Source organism: Bicyclus anynana, chromosome 26 (assembly GCF_947172395.1).
Source record: "Bicyclus anynana chromosome 26, ilBicAnyn1.1, whole genome shotgun sequence".
Classification (NCBI taxonomy): Eukaryota; Metazoa; Arthropoda; class Insecta; order Lepidoptera; family Nymphalidae; genus Bicyclus; species Bicyclus anynana.
The window spans coordinates 3,569,832-3,590,096 of NC_069108.1; the positions used below are offsets into that span (position 1 = coordinate 3,569,832).

A 20,265-nucleotide genomic window follows, 5' to 3' on the forward strand; every position below is an offset into this window, starting at 1 on the left:
ACGAATATGGATAAGCATATTATATATCACTTTTCGATGACATGAAGTAGGAAATGCAAAGGCAAACTAATTTAATTATGCAGAGAATGGACGAAAACTTTAACCCAATAGTCAAAGAACTAAGGGATTTGAAATTCGAAAATACGAAGCTACGCGAAAAAATTGATAATTTTGAGCGCGATAACCGCAAAAATAATATCATAGCTATTGGAATCAAAGAAGAGGAGCTTTCTAAACACAATCTGATGGAGATGGTTACTGGAATAATTCATACAAAAACCAATATAAATATTAGTGAAAACGACATCAACAATATGTACCGCTTAGGAAAAAAGGGTGCAGAAAATGAAAAACCAAGCTGTTCTCGTCTCCCTTTCACATGCTTGGAAAAAAGAACAAATAATGAGGAACAAAAAAAACTGTCTGGAATTTACTTGTCAGAAGACTATCCTAAAAACGTAATGATAAAAAGAAAGGAACTCCAACAACAGCTATTAGAGGAAAGGGAAAATATGCTGTACTAAAGTATGATAAACTCATCATCATCATACAAGATAATCTACAAACAAAAGAGAAACGTAAACAACGCTCGGTTTCAATTTCACCACAAAATTCTGCACAACACAACAGTCAACAACCACATTAAGTGACTACAGCGTGCATAATTTTCCGTATTTCAAAAAACTAAAAATATTGACCCTGCCATGCATATATATTTTGAAATATGCAAATTTGTTAGAAAAAATATCTAAGATAAAAATCGAAAATACTTATAACCCACGGCGTTTTCATGAAAAAAAAAACAAAAAAAAACTCTCTTACCCTTCGTCAAAATGTATAAAATACTACATAGTTCGAGCCCATCAATAAAAATTTACAATAACCTACCACACCGTAAACGGAATGAGGAAAAAGATAATGCATTCATAAAGATATATGGGACTTTCTGGTCGAAAAGTGCTGACAACGCGGTAAATGATAAAGAAAACTCCTTTATACGATCTCCCTATCACTCACTCGACAACTAAGGCTATGTCCAAACTAGGCATCCATAGAAAGAAAAGAAAGAAAGAAATATCTTTATTTTTAGGTAATGCCACGTATTACAATATTAAATTCTAAGTATATAGGATTCAGCTAGAGCAAAAGAAGAACGCCCTGCGTTTTGCCACATACTTCCTATACAATAAAAGTATGCAGCACTGATTTTCAGTTAGGACCCAGTTCAGGTGCCGCCACGTCCACAGTTCAACATCCTATAGCTTGCATTATATTATAAAAGTGTGACTAGTATAATTTTTAAATTATACTATAACGTAATCATCATCATCATCATCATCATATCAGCCGATGGACGTCCACTGCAGGACATAGGCCTTTTGTAGGGACTTCCAAACATCACGATACTGAGCCGCCTGCATCCAGCGAATCCCTGCGACTCGCTTGATGTCGTCAGTCCACCTGGTGGGGGGTCGGCCAACACTGCGCTTACTAGTGCGGGGTCGCCATTCCAGCACTTTGGGACCCCAACGTCCATCGGCTCTTCGAACTATGTGCCCCGCCCATTGCCACTTCAGCTTCGCAACTCGTTGAGCTATGTCGGTGACTTTGGTTCTTCTGCGGATCTCCTCATTTCTGATTCGATCACGCAGAGATACTCCTAACATAGCTCGTTCCATCGCCCGCTGTGTGACTCTAAGCCTTCTTATGAGGCCCATAGTTAGCGACCAAGTCTCGGAACTGAAGGTCATCACTGGCAACACGCACTGTTCGAAGACTTTTGTCTTCAGGCACTGAGGAATTTCGGACGAAAAGATGTCGCGAAGCTTCCCGAATGCAGCCCAGCCGAGTTGGATTCGACGGTTCACCTCTTTCTCGAAATTGGGCCTACCTAACTGGATCATATGTCCTAGGTATATGTATTCGTCTACAATTTCGAGTGCAGCGTTCTCAACTATAACTGGGTGGAGCGATACATGAGCATTACACATTATTTTTGTTTTGCCCATGTTCATTTTCAGGCCCACCTGTTGAGAAACGCTGCTGAGGTCATTGAGCATGGTACTAAGGTCATCCAGAGTCTGTGCCATGATGACTACATCATCCGCGAACCGCAGTTGAGTGATGTACTCGCCATTGATGTTGATGCCAAGTCCGCTCCAGTCCAGAAGCTTAAAGACGTCTTCCAGTGCGGCGGTAAATAGCTTCGGAGAGATCACATCTCCCTGACGCACTCCTCGCTGCAACAGGATTGGCCTCGTAGTCTGATCCTGAATACGGACTGACATAGTGGCGTTTTCGTACAAGCACTTCAACGCTTGGATATACCTGTAATCAATTCGGCATCTCTGCAATGACCTTAGCACAGCCCAAGTTTCCACCGAATCGAAGGCTTTCTCATAGTCCACAAACGCTAAGCAAAGTGGCTGGTTATACTCGTGAGTCTTCTGTATAACCTGCCGCAGCGTATGGATGTGGTCTATGGTACTAAAGCCTTTTCGGAAACCGGCTTGTTCGGGAGGCTGGAAGTCGTCAAACCTATTAGCGAGACGATTCGTAATGACTCTCGAGAACAATTTGTAAACATGGCTTAGCAGCGAGATGGGTCTGTAATTCTTCAGCAAGGTGTTGTCACCTTTCTTGAAGAACAGAACCACCACGCTCCTATGCCACGCCTCAGGCGTCGTGCCCTCGTGAATGACGGAATTGAACAATCGCTGAAGGACTTTAAGTATCGGTTTTCCACCCGCTTTCAGGAGTTCTGCTGTGATTCCGTCCTCACCTGGCGCCTTATTGTTCTTCAGGTGTTTGAGAGCCACACTAATCTCGTATAGGCTGACGTCCGGGATATCTTCGGTATAGTGTCGGGTCAACTTGGCTCTGGGGTCTTTAGCCAAATTGGCAACAGGCTGCTGAGTAGTCGTGTATAGCTGTCCATAGAACTTCTCGACCTCACTTAATAACTCGGGCTTGGAAGAAATTAGATTACCGTGTTCGGTCTTCAAACGCGTCAGCTGCCTCTGTTCAATAGACAGATCTCTGGCGAAAACTTTCGAGCCTCGATTATTTTCAATCGCATTTTTAATACGCTCGGTATTGAAATTTCGCAAGTCGCTGGTTTGCGACTTAGAGATCTGTCTACTGATTTGTCGGTATTTTGACGCATCTGCTGAAGACTGTAATCTCATTTCTTGCCTCTCTTCCATGAGTTTAAGTGTTTGGTCCGAGAACTTTTTGGTTCTTTTCGCACGGTGGGTCTTATAGAACTTAGACCCAACGGAATGGACAGTTTCCACGAACCTGTTGTTCAGATCGTCCACAGTTTCGCAATTTGCTAGGCAATCAAAGCGGTTCTGCAGTTCTAGTTGAAAGGACTCGGGGTTTTGAATATGGGCACGAGTAGGTCGGAGCGTAGACTTCACCAGTCGATACCGTTCCAGCTGAATGTTGATATTCAACGTGCCTCTAACCATTCGGTGATCGCTACCGGTTTTCACCCTATGGATCACAGAAACATCGTTGAATATTTGCCGTCTGGTAGACAAGATGAAGTCGATCTCGTTTTTCGTGGAACCATCGGGGCTCATCCAGGTCCATTTCCTGTGTGGTGGCTTCTTGAAGAAGGAGTTCATCATAAAGAGGCCCTCCTTCTCCATGAAGTCAGCCAACATTTGGCCCCTATCGTTCCGTTGCCCATATTCAAATCGTCCCACTTTCAACTCTGAACCGCTACGTTCGCCCAGCTTTGCGTTAAAATCCCCCATCACAACATTGTAATAAGAGTTTGAGGCATGTATGGCTTTAGAAATATCCTCATACAATACCTCTACCTCCTCGTCGGGATGTGTCGAGGTCGGTGCGTAAACCTGTATAACCTTCAACGAATACCGTTTGGTAATTCGGAGGACCAGGAACGCTACCCTGCTCGACACACTCTCGACTTTTACAACATTGTTCACGAGGGACTTGTGAACGATAAATCCGACACCACCCTGGGACTGTTGGTCGCCCTCCCGGTAGTAGAGCATGTTGCCGGATTCAAGGATTATCGAGCCCTCCCCCTCTCTTCGGACTTCAGACAATCCTATGATATCCCAGTGCAACTTGCTCATAACTTCTTCCAGCTCGATGACCTTTTCGTCGGACCTCAAAGTGCGTGCGTTGTATGTTGCCAGGTCTAGTCGTCGGGGTTGGCAGCGGAATCTCTGCCGGAGATTCTTAACACCCCTTGCCCCGCCGTTACCATAACCGCTGCCAGAGCCAGGAATAGCGGGGCTGCCGGGGACTAGGGGCTGTGTTTTGTTTTTGCCGTCCATACAAAGTTTTGCCCAGTACTGACCACGCTGGGCATGCGGTTTGGTCAGCGCAGTGCTAGATCACTCGCGCCGGTGTCGCTGCTGCCCGACACCGGCCTGAGGCATTTCGTAATCTAGCCTGTGGGAATGGATATACCGCCATTCGTCGGTATAACGTAATAGTAGATTGTTATACAAGGGGCTAAAAAGACCCATTATATAGGAGGTATTTTTAGGCCCGAGACGTAAGGCGAAGGCCGCTAAATAGAAACCGAGTTTATAATGGGTTTAGCCCCACGTGTTACACTCTGCTTTTCACTACGATTGCGAGAAAATAAAATAGTTTAGTACAATATTCAATGATTACAAAGATAGAGAAGATAGACAAAGAGTTTTGTAATATTTTCAACTTTAAACGTATTAATGTTACTCAAAAATTAAAGTTTAGCGAATGGGCTACTGTAGGCATTTACAAAAGTAGAGACAGATTGTACGAGTTGTACGAGGAGAAACAGTATAATCAAACGCGAACATATTTAGAACATGTAAAAAACTATTCAAAAATTTTCAAACGTGTTTGTATTCTTGCAAAATCATTACACATCAAAGATAGAATAATAAAATCTGAAAACAAGGTACAAACAACCTGGAACTTAATTAATAAAGAAGCAGGCAAAATTAGACCACGTGATATGAGTTTTGAATTAATTGTCAATGATAAAAAGATAAACACCGATAACGAGGTTGTTAATGCCTTTGAAGACTTTTTCCAGAATGTTCCTATCTTGTTAACAGATTCACTGGACTCTTCTGCTACGGAAGCCCAGAGGATATTAAGAGGCCATGTTAAAGAGTGCAACGTTCTTTTTTTGAAGTTCATCATATAACTGTATCAGACATTAAAAAAACTTTTAAACTGTTAAAATTAAAAAGAACTGGAGACATGTGGGGCATGTCAGTGAAAGTAATATCTAACATCATTGATGTCATTGCTCCCCACTTAGCTATTATTTTTAATGAATGCGTGGATTTGGGTATCTTTCCGAACCTAATGAAACATGGCAAACTGTTACCACTTTTTAAATCAGGTGACAAAACTGATGTTAATAATTATAGACCAATTACAATACTGCCAACACTTAGTAAGGTTTTTGAAAAAATCATTTTAAATCAACTTTTAAGTCATTTTAATTTAAATAATTTATTTCACCCTGAACAGTATGGTTTTACTAAAGGTCGCAGTACAACTGATGCAGGTGCTAAACTTTTAAAACATATATATGATGCATGGGAAAATGCTAAGAATGCTATTGGTGTATTTTGTGATTTGTCCAAAGCATTCGATTGTGTTGACCATAACATTCTTTTACTTAAGTTAAGCCACTATGGCATAAAAAGTGTTGCACTTGATCTCATCGCCTCTTATCTTAGTGATAGAACACAAAAGGTATGCATAAATGATTCAAAGTCTCGCGGTTTTTCTAACACAATGGGCGTCCCACAGGGTTCAATTCTGGGTCCTTTTCTATTCCTAGTGTACATAAACGATTTACCACACCATGTTAGCGGCATCTGTGAGATAGTACTGTTTGCTGACGACACATCCCTAATTTTTAAGAGTGACAGAAGTAAAGATAATTCCGACGATGTAAACCGTGCCATATCGCATGTGTCGCATTGGTTCACTGTTAACAACTTACTTTTAAATGCAAAGAAAACTAAATGTATTGAGTTTTCACTACCAAATGTTATAAAATTAGATAAGTCTATAATGATCAATGGTGAAACACTAGAAATAGAGAATTCCACAGTTTTCCTGGGAGTGACCTTGGATTCTAAACTTCAGTGGGGTGCTCATATAGAAAAACTGTCAGGTAAACTCAGCTCAGCTGCTTTTGCAGTGAGAAAAATAAGACAGTTTACTGATGTTGATACAGCTAGACTTGTTTATTTTGCGTACTTTCACAGCGTAATGTCTTACGGTATTTTGTTGTGGGGCAAGGCTGCTGATATACATTCTATATTTGTACTTCAAAAAAGAGCAATTCGAGCAATATATCAACTAAAATCACGCGAGTCCCTTCGTCAAAAGTTTAAAGAAATAGGCATTTTAACAGTAGCCTGTCAGTATATATATAACAGTATAGTTTATGTAAGACAAAATATTAATTTGTACAAACGAAAAGGAGATCTAAACCCACGTCTTACTAGACACGGGCATAAGTTAGTTATTTCTGCATATCGTCTCCAAAGAGTTAAAAAATCTTTTGTGGGTTTGGGTGTACTCTTCTATAACAAGATCCCCAAGACTGTGATGGACTTGCCAATGCACAACTTTAAGCAATGTGTTAAAAAACATTTACTTAGTCGAGGTTACTACACTATTGATGAGTTCCTTAACGACAAAGGTGCTTGGAGGCCATTGGATCAGCTTCCACCTTCACACAGGAAATAAAACTATAAGAAATTGTAATTTAATTGTTATCAAATGTAAATTGTAATACTGTATGACTTTTTTCAAAAGAGCAACTGTTGAGTTTCTTGCCGGTATCTTCTCAGCAGAACCTGCCTTCCGAACCGGTGGTAGAATCTTTACAAATAGTCAACTGACGTGTCAAAAGTGCTTGTAAACTGAGCCTACTTGAAATAAATGAATTTTGAATTTTGAATTTTTGATTTATTTTAATTGAAAATTAAATGTACAAAGTTTACAATTTTGGATATTAAGGGTTAAGATGCTTTTACCCGGTAATATAATTTCCGACTACTGTGAAGATGAATAATGAGTATGTGAAGTAAATGTGGAAGATAATAGTTTAAAAAACTCCTTTCGTAAGTGAATCCATTCGTTGTTGTTTTCTCTACTTTACTTAGGTAGGTATTTAAGTAAGATGGTAACAGATTGATGTCCCATGTCTTCAAATCTCGCTCTATTTGCAACTCAATAAAAATTAAATAAAAAAATGAACGCATTCCACAGACAAGAACGCTGCATTTCATTCCATACTCGTAACAGACACGAATTAAAAAAACAAAATTACTTTAGCCCCTAGAGGCTGAAATGCTTATTTAGCCCCGCTGTGGAGTAGTAATATGACAGTGTTTTTGAGCAAGAGTAGTGAAAAATATTTTATAAATTCTTCACCAAGTACAGTTTATGTAGATAATATTTGACCTTTGAATTATTAAAATTGGACGTTTGATTTTGAAGTTATGGCGAAATTAAAATATTATGATTATAGGGGATATGGGTAGGGTACGGGTAGGGCACGGGTAGGGTACGGGTAGTTGAAAGTTTACATCGAGTTTTACGCGGACGAAGTCGCGGGCGTCCGCTAGTTGGTCATATATTTAAAAGATAGGTAAGTCTAATGTTCTTAAAATTGAATATGCATCATTCGATCCGCAAATAATCAAATTGGGTATAAACTCATTGCAAGCCTAAGATGTAAACAGAGCAATAATTAATAAATTAGGTACGTTTTTTATCACGTTCGCTGATACTACTTGTTAGGTATATAAACTTCTCTGTGGTCATTTTACATAGTCGAGACAAAAACGCGGGAACGTGCGCACGTTTCCCGCCCTCGCTCATAAACAATACAGACAATTTAATTTTAAAGTTTTTTTTTTAAATCGACTTGACAATAACCTTGTTCGCGTATATTTTTTTTGTATTTATGTGCTAAAGTGACTGAACGTAAAGGATTTTCTCAAGGTCAGTAGATTTACGCCGTTTTTAATAGTGTTTGATTTACCTACAAGAACAACCGGTTTTGCAAATTATTATGACGCTAATCGTGTTTCTTAATTCATTTCGTAATAATACTTGTGAGAAATATCAATTTTAAATCTCATAGGTAGGTACATTTGGTTTGGCATGGAGGTTAATTGCTTAGTGGTTTTTTTTTTCGGCTAAATGACAGTGGATTGTTAAATTCTTAGTTCGAATAAAATAAAAAAAACAGGATTTTTTAATGCTGTTTCTAAATTCAAATAACGAAGACGATAAAATGTTGTTTTGATTAGTTCTCTTAGATCTAAGATTGGTTCTAAATTCAAGTAACAATAAACTTTATTTTTTTTTTAATTTTGGGTCATTAAGCAGGATCTTTTTATTTTGGATACCTTCTTGTTTGTATTATCTAACGATATTATATCTATACTAATATTATAAAGCTGAAGAGTTTGTTTGTTTGTTTGATTGAACGCGCTAATCTCAGGAACTACCGGTCGGATTTGAAAAAATCTTTCAGTGTTAGATAGCCTATTTATCGAGGAAGGCTATAGGCTACATATTATCCCCGTATTCCTACGGGAACGGGAACCACACGGATAAAACCGCACGGCGTCAGCTAGTATTATTATACATAGATATGTTACGTACCTACAAAGTCACTAAGAACGGAATGAAGCGGTTTCAATTTAGTTTTTTGTATTAAAGGTAAGTTACCTTTAATACAAAACTCTTAACTCTGGATTAACACATAGGCTACTTTTCATCCCGTAAAAATCCATTGTTCCCGCGGGATTTGTGAAAAACTAAATTCCGCGCGGGCGAAGTCGCGGGCGTCCACTAGTTCTAGATAATTTCATGCACTTCGATGGTTTTTCAAAATTTTCAATTTTATGAAGTAAATACCTCTTTTCACTATACTCTTGCTCAAAAACACTGTCATATTACCTCTCCCCAGCGGGGCTAAACAAGCATTTCAGCCTCTAGGGGCTAAAGTAGTTTTGTTTTTTTTTTAATTTTGGTCTGTTACGAGTACTAGCCTACAATACAATGAAAAAGGTTTTATTCGTAAATAGTTTAATCCCTACTAATATTATAAATGCGAGAGTAACTCTGTCTGCCTGTCTGTTACGCTTTCCCGCTTAAACCTCTCAACTGATTTTGATGAAATTTAGAACAGACAATCTTTAGACCCTGAGAAAGGACATAGGCTACCTTTTATTGCGAAAAAAAGTGATGAAGAGGTTGAAATAGAGGTTGAAAGTTTGTATGGGATTTCTTAATTTTAAAAGATAAAACCATGAAACTTAATATTTATGCACTTGATAAGACATAATTAAACATTTGTTCTAGCGTTTTTGAAATTTCGACCTGTGAGGGGATAAAATAGGGGTTGAAAGTTTATATCGATTTTCACGCGGACGAAGTCGCGGGCGTCCGCTAGTCATACTATAATGACCTCTATAAAACGAAGAAGGTTTTATTCGTAAATAGAATTATCATAGTGTGTGTAGGGTACTGATTGTTTGATAAAAAATTGAAATTGGAACGAAATGCAGCGTTCTTGTCTGTGGAAAGCGTATTTTTTTTTTCATTTGATTTTTAATGAGTTGCGAGCTGCGTCTGCATAAAGAATTTTAACATTGAATACAGCTGTTTATTTTATTTTTTTTGTTTTTTTTTTTATTTTCTCCCAATCGTATTGAAAACTATAGTGTAACACACGGGGCTAAACCCATTATAAACTCGGTTTCTATTTAACGGCCCTCGCCTTACAGCTCGTACCCTAAAACATCTCGTTTATAATGGGCATGGGCAAAAAACATTTACTTAGTCGAGGGTACTACAACATTGATGAGTTCCTTAATGATAAAGATGCTTGGAGCCCGTTGGATCAGCTTCCACCTTCACACAGGAAGTAAAACTATAAGAAATGTAAACAGTAATTGTTATCAATTGTAAATTTTAATACTGTATGACTTTTTCAAAAGAGCAACTGTTGAGTTTCTTGCCGGTATCTTCTCAGCAGAACCTGCCTTCCGAACCGGTGGCAGAATCTTTACAAATAGGCAACTGACGTGTCAAAAGTGCTTGTAAACTGAGCCTACTTGAAATAAATGATTTTTTGATTTTGATTTTTGATTTGATTTTGGGTCTTTTTAGCCCCTTGTATAACAATCTACTATTGTGTAGCCAGTGATTTCAAAACTGCGTTTCCTTAAGTGAGAAATTTGAAATGGCTGGACCGATTTTAATAGAACTTTCACTTGAAGGTTAGGTTATAATGATAAGCTTGTTGTAACACAAAATAATAATACAGCTTCAACTGTCACTTCACCGGTTTGGTACGACGGCGACCATTTTGAGCAAGAACAGCGATGTATTTTTTTTTTATTCAAGAAACATACTTTTGTTAAACCAGTTCATTAATTACATCCTTATTTATACATCATATTATCATCTTGATGAAGAGTCGTTATAGCCCAGTGGTTATGACCTCTGCCTTCGATTCGGAGAGCGTAGGTTCGAATCCGGTCCGAGGCATTCACCTCTTAACTTTTCAGTTGTGTGCGTTTTTAGAAATTAAATATCACGTGGAAGAAAAACATCGTGAGGAAACTGCATACCTGAGAATTTACTTAATTCTCTGCGTGTGTGAAGTCTGCCAATCCGCATTGGGCCAGCGTGGTGGTATTAGTCTAACCCCTGTAATTCTGAGAGGAGACTCGAGCTCAACGGCGAGCTGAATATAGGTTGCTAATGATAATGATATTTTTATACGTAGGTACACCTTGGTTCCTGAGGCCGACGTTGTTTAAGTCGGTGAACATTTTGTATATCCACTAAAGTTAGACAAAGTTAGTAAATAGGCAAGCAGGTGAGATCCCAGTCAATGACTAACTTGGAATTAAATAATAATAAAAAAATTAAAAAAGTCTAAAGTCTATTAATTAAAAGTCTATGCATGGGCACAACGCATTAGGCGTTATAAAGAGCGCATAGACCGGTATAATCAGAATAGAATCTTCCAAAGTGACCAACGGAAAGTGTACAGGAACTGGGAACGATCCAGTGCCTGTGTGACAGATGGGGAACCTCCGACTTCTGATGCTATGTCAGATTTCTGGCGTAGCATCTGGTCGGCCCCCGTAGGCCACACTGAAGGCGATTGGATGAGTACTGTCAAGGAAGAGTGTGCAATGGTGGAAAAAATGATTCCGATATCCATTACTACAGAAAATGTAAGTTGTGCAATTCGTCCGGCGTCAAACTGGAAATGCCCAGGACCGGACGGATTGCACAACTTCTGGTTAAAATGGTTTCGTAGCGCCCATTCTATCTTGGCAGTGCAATTTCAAAATGCCATTGACACTGGATCGCTACCGGCATTTTTAACAACTGGTGTCACGTTCCTGCTACACAAATCCGGAAGTACCACAGACCCCAAAAACTACCGACCGATAACATGCTTACCCACCATCTATAAGCTCCTTACATCCATTCTGTCATCAAAATTAACGATGCATATAAATGCAAATAATATTTTGGCCCCAACACAGAATGGATGTAAGGCCCGATCTCGTGGTACAAAGGAACTTCTCCTCATAGACACTGCTATTTGCCAACAGGTTCGGCGAAACAGAAAAAATCTCACGGCTGCTTGGATAGACTACAAGAAGGCCTATGATTCGGTGCCTCATTCATGGCTCATGGAGGTCATGCGGTTGTACAAGGTCGATACAACACTATGCTCTTTTCTTGAGTCATGTATGAGATGTCAGTGGATGACAGTTCTTCGTCACCCAGGCGCTTCTGAGTGTTCTGAATCGAATGAACTGATAGGGATTAGGCGAGGTATTTTCCAGGGCGATAGTTTGAGCCCTTTATGGTTTTGTCTAGCCCTTAATCCTCTCAGTACTTTACTGCGGGATTCAGGGCTAGGCTTTCGCCTTCGCAGGGGTGGTGAGCTCATATCTCACTTGCTTTACATGGATGACCTCAAGCTGTATGCATCAAAGCGTACAGACCTAGTGTCATTGCTGAAGATTACTCAAACCTTTAGCAATGACATAAGGATGGAATTTGGTGTAGACAAGTGTGCGGTCATCAATGTAGAGCGAGGAAGGATAGTGAGCTCCGAGAATATAGTTATTTCAGAAACTATCATTCTCAGATCACTCCTTGAAGGCGAGACCTATAAATACCTTGGAATGACAGAAGCACTTGGTATTGAGACAGGGAATATGAAACAGGTAGTGAAGGAACGCTTCTTTGGCCGCCTGAAAAAAGTCCTAAAAAGTCTTTTATCAGGCGGTAACAAGGTGCGTGCCTTCAATAGCTGGGTCATGCCCTTACTCATATACACTTTTGGCATTCTAAAGTGGACTCAAACCGAACTGGATTCCCTGGACTGTAAAGTCCGCAAACTGCTGACGTCATACCGGATGCATCACCCCCGTTCATCTGTAATGAGATTGTACATCCCACGCAAGTGTGGAGGACGTGGCTTCTTAAACGCCAAGAACCTCCATAATCGTGAGGTGTGCAATCTCAGAGATCATTTTCTCAAGATGAATGTGAGTATGTTTCAGGATGTCGTTGCAGTGGATAAGGGACTTACCCCGCTATCCCTAGGCAAAGAGAACTGGCGCAAGCCTATAGTAATTAGTGACTCAGATCGTGTGGCAATATGGAAGAGCAAGGAGTTGCATGGACGATTCTACAAGGCCCTTACTGGGCCGGATGTAGATCAAATAACATCTGTATCTTGGTTGCAATTCGGTGACCTCTTTGGTGAAACCGAGGGTTTTGTCTGTGCAATTATGGACGAAGTTATAAAGACGAGAAACTACCGGAAACACATTATGAAAGATGGCACTCTAGACATCTGTCGAGCGTGTCATCGTCCTGGGGAGTCCCTCAGGCATATTGTGTCCGGGTGTTCTCACCTTGCTAACGGCGAATACTTGCACAGACATAATCAAGTAGCCAAGATAATCCACCAACAGCTTGCTCTTCAATATGACCTTATCGATTTTGAGATGCCTTACTATAGGTACGACCCAGCGTCAGTTCTTGAAAATAGCAGTGCATTGCTCTACTGGGACCGAACGATTATCACTGACAGGTATATTGTAGCCAATAGACCTGATATAGTGCTAGTCGATCGGTCAGTGCGTCGTGCAATAATTGTTGATATTACTGTTCCACATGACGATAATCTGGTTAAAGCCGAAAAGGAAAAAGTATCAAAATACTTGGACCTTGCTCACGAGATTACCGCCATGTGGAATGTTGAGTCAACTATTATTGTTCCGATAGTTGTTTCAGTCAATGGTCTTATAGCGAAAAGCTTCGACCAACACCTTAAGAAGCTTTCGCTTAACTGTTGGATCAAGAGTCGGATACAAAAGGCAGTGATTCTTGAGACGGCGCGTATTGTGAGGAGGTTCCTCACTCTGGAGCCCTGACCACCGGTTGCTTGGGCACTCAAATGTCCCGCAGCGGGAGGGTGAATTTTTTTTTATAAATTTTTAATAATGTTTTGTATTTTATACTTATATTGTTAAAAATTTAAAAAAAAAGGAATAATAAATAAATGAGAAAAAAAAAAATTAAAATTTTGAAAAACCCCAAAGGTCATGAAATTATTAATTAAACTCTCGATCGAGTCATCAATATTCTCTCTTTCGCTTTCATTTGAGACCCTATTTGCAGACATTCGGTTATTCTTCCCCACTTTCACCCCCCAAAATTTTTAAACGGCTCAACCGATTTTCATCAAACATGTATAAAAACACTTAAATTTTGCAATTTTGTAAAAGTAACAGGGTATCTGCGATCATTACTTTCGCAGCTACAGGGATTTATAGGGTCAGATTTGCGGCGCTGCCGCGGATCCCTGAAAAACGCCCCATGCAAAATGGTACGAATTAATGACGTCGTAGGTACAAAATGATCGTTAGATTTGTATGGGTGGTCAAACAAAATTACGTTATTTGTGAGTTAACGTTTATAATTCCGTTTTAGAAAAATGTCACATATAATGTAAGGAAGCTAAAACTTTATGAATTTTTATCTAAAAGATTTTTAATAGATTTTGAAATTTTATAATCTTATTTATATTGCAAATATCCAGTCAATCTTTGCTTTATATATATAATTACCTTTGCTAATTTACCCGAATGTATCATAATCTATACTTATAATAAATCTGTAGAGAGGTCAATTCTGTACATGAAATATATTTCCAAAATAACTATCAGGGGGTGATTAGTGGTCGATACTGATGCCAAAAATGCAATCAGTAAAATTTTTGTCTGTCTGTCTGTATGTTCTTTATAGAAACAAAAACTACTTGACGGATTTTAACAAAACTTGGTACAATTGTTCTTCGTACTCCTGGGCAGGTTATAATATACTTTTCATCACGCTACAATCAATAGGAGCAGAGCAGTGAAGGGAAATGTTGGGAAAACGGGAGAAGTTACTCAATTTTTAAGCTTCCGTCGCGTGGTATGTTTGTTATAGAAACAAAAACTACTGGACGGATTTTAACGAAACTTGGTACAATTATTCTACACTCTCTTGGGCAGGTTATAGTATACTTTTCATCACGCTACGATAAATAGGAGCAGAGCAGTGAAGGGAAATGTTGGGAAAACGGGAGAAGTTACTCCATTTTTAAGCTTCCGTCGGCGTCGCGTGGTAGAGTAGGGGTAGGGTAGGGTTAGGGTAGGGGTAGGGTAGGGGTAGGGGTAGTAGTAGGGTTTCACGCGGACGAAGTCGCGGGCGTCCGTTAGTAAACAATATATTCAAACCTAGTCATCATCCCCATTATTGCACGGTGCACTGACCGATCGACTATCAGTAAATCAGGTCTATTGTCATCAATATACCTGTCAGTCATAATCGACTAATCGTTCGGTCCCAGTAGAGCAATGCATTGCTATATTATAATCATTATCATTAGGTACCTACCGCATAACTGAGCGTCGCGTTCATTTTCCTCAAAGACAGCCAAGATCTTCTACGTACCTACTATATACGTGCAATAATTGCATAGTAAACATACCTACTAAGATAAAGCAAGCTTTTATTATAAAAACAGTATATCTGTACTACAGCGGCGAAGAGTCCAAGAAGCCGATTCCCGCCGGGTTACCGTTTACATATCCATACATATTCATTATTGTAATGATTATGATGTATGTATGAGATACCATATCACGGGGTATGTATATTATTATTGTATATGTATATTTCCTTTTTATCGGGTTACCATCGACAAAATTCCAGCCTTCGCCACTGCTGTACTAATATTATAAAGCTGAAGAGTTTGTTTGTTTGAACGCGCTAATCTCAGGAACTACTGGTCCGATTTGAAAAATTATTTCAGTGTTAGATAGCCCATTTATCGAGGAAGGCTATAGGCTATATATTATCCCCGTATTCCCACGGAACCGGGAACCACACTGGTCAAACCGCGAGGCGTTAGCTAGTATATATAATATATTAATTCCACATTCAGAAGGTAGTATAAAAACTACCAAGTGCGAGTCGGATTCGTTCATTGAGGGTTCGACCCCCTGTTTTTGAAAACTTCGTTACAAATGTATAGTTTTGGAATTTTTTCTTGTATTTGTGGTATTAGATATGTTGCTAGCCAAGTTTCATAGTTTGGGAACGAGAAATATCATCCAGGGGACACCAATTAATTTCGCTCGGGGTCCATTTTAAGAAATAAAATGACCTTCGCGATCCACGCATTTTATAAAAATAAAAGGGATGATGACAGTTTTTTAAATTGTCACTAAAATAAACTATAGTACGTATTTTATGGAATAAGCGAAAAAAAAAATACATAAATTAATATTATAATGAATTTACTAAAAATTAAATATTTGTTTGTTAGATTTTATTGATGAAAATGTAGTATTTTTGCGTACTATATTTCTTCAACACTATATAGTACAGGCCCAAAATATAGTACAATACTTTATAGGTTGGCAACCCTATCTATAAGAGTTCCATTTTTTCCCTAAAAGTAAAACTTTATCTCTCCCTTTAAACGTTCGTTCGCCTCTCCCGATTACATATTTCGTAATTCATACACCACTTTTACTTCAATGACTACCAAACAATATTTTTTTTTCCTTTACGGGAATCGAACCCACGACCTTACATGCAAAGATCGGCTGTCAGTATTCTTGTGAATAACCTCTAATTTATTTTTCGCCGAAATCTGTTCATTCAATATATTTACGAACTGGTTTTGAGTCGGTCAAGTCAAACATGTCGTCATCACTGACTTACATTGACCTAGAGACCGCATCTATTCAATAGGCATGTCAATTTTTAAATTGTATATAAACTAAGAGTATGCTAATAGTAAAGCAATTTTGTAAAAGTAACAGGGTATCTGCGACCATTGCTTTCGGAGCTACAGGGATTTAAAGGGTCAGATTTGCGGCGCCCCATACAAACTGGTACGAATTAATGACGTCGTAGGTACATAATGATCGTTAGATTTGTATGGGCGTTTAAACAAAATTACTAATATCTTTGTTATTAAAAAATGTGATACTTAATGTAAGGAAGCTAAAACTGTATGAATTTTTATCTAATTACGATAAAAGATTTTTAATAGATTTTGAAATTTTATAATTTTATTTAGATATTTTGCAAATATCCAGACAATCTTTGCTTTTTATGTATAAAATAGTAGTATAAAATACCTTATTTACCCGAATGTATCATAAAAATCAATATAATTAAACCTAGTATTTTTTGAGACGTGATTACATGAAAATTTTATTGAAACAATATGAGTCAATCCGCTGTCGGCCATGATGGTCTATATTGCAACTGTTTCATGACGTCACGTTAACAAATACTTTACAAACGGAGCGTTTGACAAAACTGTTAGTTTACAATTAGTTTTACAATTAGTCTGTATTTTCTTATTTTAATCCCTTAATTATGCCATTTTGGAAGTGTAAAAACACAAGCCACAACATGAATAAATAGAAATGTGTTACGAATGATGACGTAGAACCAATGACAATTACGCGACGCTTTGAGGCCCATCTAACGATCTACGATCGATGCTTAGAAGTGTATGCTCTTGGGGTATCTAGTTAAATGTAACTCTGTGGCTCGTTTGCTCGGCTAACAAGGGTTTTCCTAATGCGCGTTCTAGTGATGGTATTAATTTTACTCAGAAATAAGTGGGCTCGAAACGGATGTTGGGAGTCGGTACTTTTTAGCGATGACTAGTTGTGCGCCTCTGGGCCTCTAGCCATGTGGTGTGTCGATTCTCTTTCTACAAACGTTAACGCATCGAAAACTAAAACATACATAGACTGTCCTTCCTTTTGGCTTCGCCGTAGTCCGGTAAAAATGTTTGACATTACATTTGCTATCGACAGATCATGTGAACAAATTGTCGGTCGGATTTTTAGTTTATTTTTGTGATTTTGAAATCGGTTGAATTTTTTTGTTAAAACGATTTTAATAAAATAATATTTTCCGTATATTTTTTTTAACTCTATACTAATGTTTTATTAACCTCTGAATCTACTGAACTGATTTTGAAAATGGGGATGATGACTAGGTTTGAATATATTGATTTTTATGATACATTCGGGTAAATAAGGTCAATGGTAACTAATTTATACATAAAAAGCAAAGATCGTCTGGATATTTGCAAAATAAATAAGATTATAAAATTTCAAATCTATTAAAAATCTTTTATCGTAATTAGATGAAAATTCATACAGTTTTAGCTTCCTTACATGTTTAATGTAAGGAAGCTAAAACTGTATGAAAAATGTGACATTTTTTAACATTTGAACTATAAACATAAACGCAGAAATAACAAAGATATTAGTAATTTTGTTTAAACGCCGATACAAATTTAACGATCATTATATTGTATCTACGACGTCATTAGTTCGTACCATTTTCTATGGGGCGTTTTTTAGGGATCCGTGGCAGTGCCGCAAATCTGAGCTTTTAAATCCCTGTAGCTCCGAAAGTAATGATCGCAGATACCCTGTTCCTTTTACAAAATTGCTTTACTATTAACATACTCTTAATTTATATACAATTTAAAAAACTGTCATCATCCCTATTAAGCACATTTGAGGCAGTAGAGGCAGACGCCTCAGTTTCGAATCGCTAGTGCCCTATCTTTAGTATAAAATATCATTGCCAGTTTCCATCCAATAAGTCTAAAAAGACTGCGTTAGGAGTGCATTATTACCTTCCAAAAGGTACGTAATCAAATAATTTTTACATATTAAATCATCATCATCATATCAGCCGATGGACGTCCACTGCAGGACATAGGTCTTTTGTAGGGACTTCCAAACATCACGATACTGAGCCACCTGCATCCAGCGAATCCCTGCGACTCGCTTGATCGACACTCCACCTGGTGGGGGGTCGGCCAACACTGCGCTTACTAGTGCGGGGTCGCCATTCCAGCACTTTGGGACCCCAACATCCATCCGCTCTTCGAACTATGTACCCCGCCCATTGCCACTTCAGCTTCGCAACTCGTTGAGCTATGTCGGTGACTTTGGTTCTTCTGCGGATCTCCTCATTTCCGATTCGATCACGCAAAGATACTCCTAACATAGCTCGTTCCATCGAATTATTATTATAATTAAATGGGTATTATTTATAAATGTTATAACTTATACATATATTATATTTTTATGTATTTTGCATTATAAAGTGAATTAATATACTGGTTTTAGTGGGTGTAATCTTCTTGGAACAGGTTTCCTACTAGTAATTATTATATTTATGAGTAAGGTATAAGGTTTTTTAACTAGTGGACGCCTCGCGTTTTCACCCGCGTAGTTCCCGTTCCCGTGAGAATCTATGTCTATACTAATATTTAAAAAAGAAAGTCTGCCTGACAGTTTATATGTTACATTTATACGGCTAAACGGGTGAACCGATCAAGAAGAATTTGGTATACTGATAATGGGACTTTGGAGCAAAATATTTTTTTGACCCTAAAATAAAAACAAGAGGGGGTGAAATAGGGGTTGAAAGTTTTTATGGAAAATCCTTAATTTTTTGACTTAACTTCATTTTTAGAATTAAAAAATTTTCTTCATAAATCATAAAAAAATACGAAACATAATGTCATTAAAGAATTTTTAAAATTCAACCCCTAAAGTGGTGATATAGGAGTTGAAAGTTTACATTGATTTCCACAAGAGCGAAGTCGCGGGCGTCCGTTAGTGTTTAAATATTTTGTCCAAAACACCTTTTAGGCTAGTGGGAGTCTCCGGCCGTGGCTCATTATCACCCTACCAGCAAAGTATCACTAAGGGATTAGCGTTCCGGTACGATGTCGTGTAGAAACAGAAAGGCTGGATTTTCATCCTCCTCCTCACAAGTTAGCCCGCTTCCATCTTAGATTGCATCATCACTTACTATCAGATGAGATGTTGCCTCGCATCATAGACTATGTGCGTCTCAATACTCACGCATGAAAAGTGTTGTAAAGGTGCGCAGAATAGCAGTGGCGAAGAATGAAATTTTGACAATGGTAAGCCGTCCCCAAGAAAAGGATACTTGATATAATACGCTTGATATAATCTTCGGTTTCTTATACATTCATACATTTATATTCATTACAATAATTAATACGTATATGTATTTAAAAGGTAACCCGACGGCCTGTCTGGAGTCTTCGCCGCTGCAGAATAGGTTGCGCACAAAAAAGCAAAGCTGTCATTCGTTCATCGAATTTTATTGCCCATATTTTTTTCATACCGGGGACTATTATATGAAAAATTTATTCTTAAGGAGTAAACTCCAAAAACCCTTTTTTCTTGTGATGATGCAGTCAGTAATCATCGCGTTTGATTCCAGATGTTGCTGCCTCTTCTCTTGCTGTTGTCTGCTGGGGGGTCGCTCCCGCAAACGGTGGACCCCTCGCTGCTGGTGGACATATTCGGGACCCCCGCCCCAGTCACCCGCCCTTCCAACCTGCCCCCCAGACTTGAAGACGTAAGTAGCCTTCATCCACTTTTTAACTCCGTCATTTTTTAACCGACTTCCAAAAAGGAGGAGGTTCTACGTTCGGCTGTATGTATTTTTTTTATGTATGTCCAGCGATAATTCCGACATTTATGGACTTTAGATATACTATCCAATATCTAAAGTCCGGACTGTTTTCTAATTGCTTTCTACACTTCTGGACTGAGC

General features: G+C 38.5%; 1 protein-coding gene across 3 annotated transcripts in view; it reads left to right on the forward strand.

The window, feature by feature from the left end:
- The first annotated feature begins 7,843 nt into the window (after positions 1-7,843).
- The window catches only part of LOC112053401 (phenoloxidase-activating factor 2), a 28,507-nt gene continuing 16,085 nt past the window's right edge, over positions 7,844-20,265 (forward strand). For all 3 annotated transcript variants that reach the window (XM_024092801.2, XM_052889524.1, XM_024092802.2), the window contains exons 1-2: positions 7,844-8,013; positions 19,930-20,067. In XM_024092801.2, coding sequence (XP_023948569.1) covers positions 19,930-20,067 — 138 coding nt within the window. In that variant the 5' untranslated portion in view covers positions 7,844-8,013. The remainder of the gene's footprint in view (positions 8,014-19,929; positions 20,068-20,265) is intronic.